The sequence below is a fragment of the Triplophysa rosa genome, linkage group LG21, assembly GCF_024868665.1.
Source record: "Triplophysa rosa linkage group LG21, Trosa_1v2, whole genome shotgun sequence".
In the NCBI taxonomy this organism is placed as follows: Eukaryota; Metazoa; Chordata; class Actinopteri; order Cypriniformes; family Nemacheilidae; genus Triplophysa; species Triplophysa rosa.
Window position 1 is genome coordinate 4,051,657 of NC_079910.1, and position 7,376 is coordinate 4,059,032.

The 7,376-nt window shown below is 35.5% G+C and overlaps 1 protein-coding gene across 1 annotated transcript; it reads right to left on the bottom strand.

Annotated features, from left to right (window-relative positions):
* Positions 1-67: 67 nt before the first annotated feature.
* Positions 68-6,585, bottom strand: copz1 (COPI coat complex subunit zeta 1). Its single transcript, XM_057320071.1, has 9 exons — positions 4,871-6,585; positions 4,442-4,510; positions 3,936-4,017; positions 3,766-3,857; positions 3,622-3,677; positions 3,460-3,537; positions 2,373-2,424; positions 2,111-2,149; positions 68-511 (listed from the first exon to the last, which is right to left on the bottom strand). The coding sequence occupies exons 1-9, from the start codon at positions 4,886-4,888 to the stop codon at positions 464-466; spliced, it is 534 nt and encodes a 177-aa protein (XP_057176054.1). The 5' UTR covers positions 4,889-6,585; the 3' UTR covers positions 68-463.
* Positions 6,586-7,376: the final 791 nt, after the last annotated feature.

Consider the following 7,376-nt stretch of genomic DNA (forward strand, 5'->3'; position numbering starts at 1 on the left):
AGGAAAAGTCCCCGCAAAATGACCCGCCCCAATTTTACTTACAGAATAAAATACAGTGAAGAAAAACTAGATGAAACGGTTTTCTTTACTTCAATCAAAACAAGGGTTAGAGGGTGGAAAAGGACACAACAACAACCACTGGAATGTACAGAAACGTAATGAAATTCTTGCAGTACAACAGTGATATCATTCACAAAACCATCTGTATATTCATTGCTTACTGGAATGGGATTTAAAAAAAACACGCCCTGGTACTTTTCCCTAAAGAGAAAGTCCCGCCAAGGCAATTTTCCTAGGTTCTTGCCTCGGAAATTCTTTTGAAATGGAGATGTTCCTGGTCTTATCTTCACGAAAGAGAAACGCTAAAAGTCGTTTTCAGTGGACGTGGACTTTAACAAGAAATCGTTCAAGAAAACAGGGCAGAGGAGCGATGAAAAGTGAATGTGTCTGATCTCATGTCATCTTATCGGAGAAGAGACCATTTGATCTGCTCCTTAGCCGACTGTAGCACCTGCGGACAACAAGAAACATCCGTTGAAGTTCAAACCAAGACATCTACGTACGATATTATGTATAAAACGTTTATTATGAAACAAACAAAACCGTGTCTATCGGCGTGGAAGTGACATATAAAAGAAAAAGTGGTAGCGATTTTGGTGCATGTCAAGCGTGAATCCAACAGTGGTGAGTTACGGAGATAAAGTAGGTAATATTTGACTGTCATGTGATCACCACCATCATATCATACCTCATTTAAACGCATCTGCCAAACCTGCGTTTATTTTAGACATAAAACTTTTAAGTGGAAAAAATAGCTTTAAATCCAAATATAATGGATGTCATAATTAATCTGAGGTGTCATTAGGCTCTCATGAAGGCATACATAAAATGTGTGCTGACAATTTATCATAACCTGATGCTTCAAATTAGGACATGTCAAATAATTAGTCACAATTAATCGGAAGGAATTAGCAGCCTCAGAATCATTTATTTAAGAATTGTGTGTTCCTCTTCAGTAAATTCAATCATTCAATGAGGATGGATAGCCTAAAACACACCCAAAAAAACCTCTCTAAAGCTACAACACATAATTACATTCGAATGTGTTTGTGGTCGAGTCATTAACGCCATCATTTGTCTTAAGACAAACATCCATCAGGTAGAGAACCCTTCAAGTAGTCAAGCCAAAACATTAGCACTGTTTTATAATAAAGTCTTAAGCCCCTAGGTAAACTGTTTTGCCATTTTCTATTGAAATACAAAATGTATTATTATTACAAATTATATTACTGCCGTAAGTATCTGAAATACAGCAAGCTGTCTTTTAAACGTACTACACATATGATCATATTGTAAACAATTCAGTGGTTGACACAATATGACAGATTTACATCCATTTGATATTTCTTCTTAAGAGCAAAAATGCTTACAAACTCTCTCTCTGCTCTAATAACGTTATTTTGAATGATTTATTTCAGTAAATATTGCTCAATCTTTTCGCCATAATAATTACGTAGTGAAAATCACATACTATGACAGTCCTAATTTCTAGGTTTATTAAAAATAACTAAACAAATTTTTAATGTGGCCATGTAAAAATACAATTAAGCAAGGCAAAACTTTTTTAACTGAAACCCATTATACAAAGGTGTAACCCTGTAATCGAGTAATGCAGGCGCAGCAAAACATCCAGGAATTAATTCATCATCTTAATTTGATCGAGGCAAAGCATAACCATATAGCAGGAAAGACGAGGAGACAGCCATTAATCACAGACGCGAGAGCGATACAGGCAGCCTGTCGCAGGGCCTCTTAAATGAGAACATTAATCAGTCCACGCTCGTGACTACGGCAGCCGCGGGGAGCCATCGCTGGCAGACAGCCGCCAATAATTAGCCATCATGTTTACATGCGGTAGACACGCGGGAACTAGGAAAGCCGTGCTAATGGTGGCGCGACGTACGCGTTCTTAATGTGGGAGCCATGAAACCAGACCACCTCAGACTCATTTTCTAAATGAATCATGGGTAAATCTCAGAGCGCTATAAAACATAAGAGCCACGGATGCGAGAAGACGACAGGTGTCCTGAACCAAGCGCATCTTTCTCACCTGAGTGACTGTCTGTTCTGTCAGAGGTACATCGTCGCCCTGTAGGACAGAAGAGAGAGAGGGTGATTTTAAGACTGCTGGCTTACTTTCTGTCCCACACTTTGAGCTTGAGTATTGGAAATCAAACTTAATGGCCGCCAAGCAGCTCCATAATGCTTATGGGTGGCGTCTAGAGTACGTGAGAGGAAAGACTCACAGCGTACTAAGCAGGCAGATTAACATTCACAACAGCATTATACAAATAAATAGAATAGTTTGTTACCCTCAAAGCGACGCGGTGTACCACCTGCTGAGGGTCACTTTCAAGGATCACTCTGTGAGAGAGACACACGGCAATTAGTTTGAAATGAAACGAAGATGATGCAGAGCTGCAGCAAATACAACACTAGACTCTCTTCTGTTTGTTTAATGAACTTTATTATTTATTTTCTTTATTGAATCGCAGTGTAGCAACAGACGTTAGTCATATATTGTCTGCATTAGCACTAGTGGTCATGGTGTGTTTTACAATGGCTGAGAGCAGAATGGCCAATAAATGTACCTAACTTTTATCATTTTTGTGACCTCTTCTTATTAGACCATAACCAATGTCACATGCATTAGCGCCACACACTTATTTCTTAAGATACTTACGCAAAATGTAATACAAAAAAAAAAAAACAGTGCACACTACTTCAGCTTGTTGTAACCATATGTTTATGTTGGCGGTTTACAATGGCTCACAATGTAACTCATCCGATCAAAGTTAAAAAGATAGTCTTGCCCCAAATTCACCCCATTGGTTGAGTCAATGTTGCTATATCAATCCAGTTACAGTAAGGTCATTAAACAGCACAATGTTTTGAAAGCATGGCAGAGTTCACATTTCTCAGGGAAATCCACTAACAAATGATTTACTTATAGTACTGCATACTTTTTGCCACACTTCACTATAGTGCAGTCGACCTCTTATGGTGTTAATTGAGTGTTTTAAAATTTACAACAATAAAAATAAGTAATATTTACTGTTACCGCTATATAAAATTACTAACACCATGATTTAAGATCATGGTCATACAACCCACCATGAATGAAATTATACAGTTCATTTTGCAAGACGTAAACAACACTGGTCCAGAAGCACTTCCTCTGTTAGTTTTTTAGCACTACAAAAATATTTGAACAAAATACAACGAAGCATACAGAACTGAATCAAAATGTTAAACCAACATCTTTAAGACTTAATTATATATGTGGGAAAAAACTAAAACAGGAAGTGCTTCTGGATCAGTGTTGTTTACATCTTGCAAAATGTCTAAACCTTGTTGCCAGTATCTCAAAAAATGGATGTTTACAAAATAATATCTTACCCGCCATCGACAATCTCATCAACAGCCAAGAAAAGACCCTCCATATTTTCAAGCAAGGTTCTCTTTTCCACATTTTTCCTGAACAATGATAACCGGTGTCATATTTATCGTTAAGTAGATGTCAGAAACATGACGAATGTGAAACAAAATAATGTTTCCTACCTCAACATTTGACTGAGAGAATCAAAGAGACAATTCAGCACTGACATGAGCATCAGCTGTGAGAAAAGACAATTACAGTCATATGAGATTCATGCAGTAATGACATCAGAGACGTCACATGTTCTTATTAATTTACAGTATTACCTCATTTTCATGAGAGCTGCCAATGACGTAGAAATATAAATCAATATTGCTCTTATATACAACGGTTAGACCTTCCAACAAAGCTATTTCACCTGTTTAAAAAAAGAATTATTATATAACAGTATCAAATAAATTTGATGTACTGAATGCAACTCTTAAATCACTCTTACTGTCTGTTCTGTGTGTTTTGTTGAAGATGTTTTTCTCAAAAGCTTTCTGCTCTTTCGCTGTGGGATACGTGTCATCATAATACTAGAAAACGAGCAAAAACACAAATAAAAACTATATTTAGAACATTTAGTAGAAAACAACAAAGCAATGGATCTAAAAAACAACATTCTGCTGACTTTGCAAACAAAAATTATGTTTTCAAGGTTGCGTTGAGCTATTTAAAATTGGATTAAACCTCCTAGATGTTTACTAGCCTGCCAATTACAACCAAAACATCACTACCTGAATAAATAAAACATGTCTCATAAATTAATTATTTTACTAATTAAAGATATCCAAGTTATATTTTCACAGAATGTTCTTTACAAAATTGTAAATGAATATTAATTTATGTAAAAGTAAAAAAAAGTAAAAACGAAATTACACAACAGTGTCACAAATCTGAGATTCAACTTGATGTTGTGATTGCAAATGACTGAAATCTACATTATAAAGGCGATCTTACCTTAGCATAGAGTCGCTCTCCGTCGTTGTCCATGATCAGGACAGCTTTCACAGTATAAAGAGATGGTTCCTGTTATAACAAGGATACACAAACATGATCAAGTAATGTAAACATAAGCGCTGAATCCGTGAATCACATTACAGCCGTGATGTGATCACTGTGAAAAGGGTAAAGGTTGGCAGATTTGTAATCGTGGCTCAAATGGCAATGCTGTAAAAAACACTTTTGAAATTTATAACAAACCAAAACCACTTTAATGTTCAAATACTAACGTTATAAACGCATTTTCAGTTTGTATCTTGACTTTTATAATCTGTTCATCGGAAGTAACAGAAAGATACGTTTCTAATGCAGATAAACTGTATAACTGTCGTATTCATATATTTTTCATATTCAAACTTAAAAGATCTACATCGATTAAACATATACCAGTATTAACGTATCCATGATCGAGTCGACAGTTCTCTTCTGCTCCGTGTTTTCAATTCCTGCGTGTAACACTTCCGGCTACGTCATAAGGTGAAAGGGCAAAAGTAAGCGGAAGCTGTTTCAAGGTTTGTTCATGACGTTATTTTGCGGGAAATTCATTTAAATGAATAACGAGAACGAGCGGCTATTGTTATGTTTATATGTTAATAATAAAATATGCAATATTTAAAAGACATAAACAGTAAAATAGATGCAAATGAGAACTTACAACGGGGAGAGAAACTGGCTGGAGAACAAATCCTACAATGCAATCACAATATTAATTCAGTAATTCATTTGAACTAAAATGATCAAATGTAAATAATATGCCAGTAATGGAAATCATAGCAATCAATTTATTAGACAGTAGGGCTTACAAAACAACTTGAAATATTAAATTGAATACATATTATAAATATATAAAATACTCTATGACATATGACCTCATTTGTATAACTGTGGATGTAACTGTACAGATTTTGTGATATTACATGGCAATCTTAAAAAAAATCAGGACCAAACACAAACCATTTTAAAACTCACTTTATGTGTAGCTATTTGGTATTTCCCAAACCCAATATTTTATTTGTGCCTTATCTATGGAATTTTGTTATTATATTACATTCCCTGCATCCAAAATCGTGTAGGGTACCATGATAGTATGTAATGCATAGATAAAGTATCCATTGGTGGAAGCTGTTGACCATCCAGGTATTTCTTGTTTTTTTTTATTCTAAGAATCAGACGGACTATTGCATACTGATTTCAGCATACTTCATAGTAGAGAGTTTTTGTGTACTTTTTATTATTTTCTTTACTCTGGACCCTCTCAGTGAGCCGAATTCAACTCCAGTGACTGCTAAAGGCTAACCACAGGTCCGGCCTGTTTATTTACAACATAACCTAAATTAACATAATGGTAAAGGATAAAGCAACAATATCTCTAAATGACTATACACAATTCCTAAGGGAACATTTTAGGAACAGTAATGTAACTCCTATTTTTCATGAGTTTGTCTATTAAAAGTGATTCATTGTAAATTAAAGCCCCTCTGTACTGCTAAACCTGAATTAAACTACTGGCTGTCATGATCAGATACGAGTCAAAGCTCCGGCTTCTGATCCCGATCTTTAACTGATTGCTTTTCAAATCTATTTGCCCTCCATAAGTGACACACTAGCCTCAATGACACAGGCCCTCCTCAAAACTGCATGGCTCCAAGTCTGTCCTGTTTTTTCCATGATAATTTAAGAGATCCTCCTACAACTCGGCATCATAATTACATTGGTCACTTTTTCTGGGAAGCACCACTGTGAAAACTAATCCTAAAAGGGGTTTTCCCTGCGCCCATCATTTACTACAGCAACTACACTGACATCTGAGATCATTCGTTTTGTTCTCAGAGTGAAAATGCAGTCATAGTGTTTTATCTAGAGACCTGTGGTGGGCTAATTTGTAAGTAAAACTCACAGTACTATTCTGAGCACGTTGTTAAGGTTTCATTTCGTGTCCAAAATGAACCTTAAAGCATAAGATATATTTCTGTGTTGAATAGAAGATTTTTATATGTTCGTGACAGAAAGGTGGCTCACCAGCAGGTTTCACAATGAAACACTGGGTTTTCACAACTTTACCACAAAGTGCATTTCGAAATAACCCCACTTTATGTCTGAGAGGATACAGTATGTTTTGCCTGGATATAAACGGTAAGGTATATATCAGGTATAGTTATAATGTACCATTAAATAGTATTAAACTATTTTTTAAATCATATTATAATAGCCCATATCATTGTATTATTGTTATTTATTAAAAGTAAGCTATTTTTAAAAAAGTATATTTTTAAAAAATACATTTTTTACTTTAGTAATGTATAGTTTCTGTAGGTGTATAATTCTGTATATTTAAATATATATTATCTCTAAATCTGTTTATATTCATTCTTTTAATAATACTAAATTAACAATTAAAAAATATTAATAGTTAGTTTCCTAAACCATTATTAGCCATTAACAAGTTGTGTTTTGTGATTATTCCGTCATTAAGTCCTTGAATTCTTTGAATATGCTGTATGACAGCCGAACATACAGTGGAAGGTCATTTTCTAAGAACTCACTTCAGAAGAATCTTTTCCACTAAACAAACGTTACACCTGACATGCTCCAAATGAGGAACCAGCATCAACAGTATCATCGTTCAGAATAACTGTGTCTCAATAGTGCGCAAGATCACAGATAATTGAAGATAATCTTACATAATAGTTTATCTTGATCTGCGAGGTCACGCTAGAGTTATGTGGTCAATTGTCTTGTTCTCACCACATCAAAAGGCCATTGATGGACACTGTCCACACTTTGTCCTTTGGACAGCATGTTACCTTGGGGTGGCTCTGTATATCCCACCCGGATCCCAGGATGGGCATGGTCGTGTTGAGAGCAGTGCTGCACTTGTGAATGGCACGTGTGG

Bases quoted from the DNA above. Each gene is read 5' to 3' on its own strand.
- copz1 (XM_057320071.1), bottom strand. The intron at 2,425-3,459 runs GTAAGATATTAT...TCTCTCTCACAG, and splicing joins GATGAGATTGTCGATGGCGG to AGTGATCCTTGAAAGTGACC. The intron at 2,150-2,372 runs GTAACAAACTAT...TCTGTCCTACAG, and splicing joins TACACCGCGTCGCTTTGAGG to GGCGACGATGTACCTCTGAC.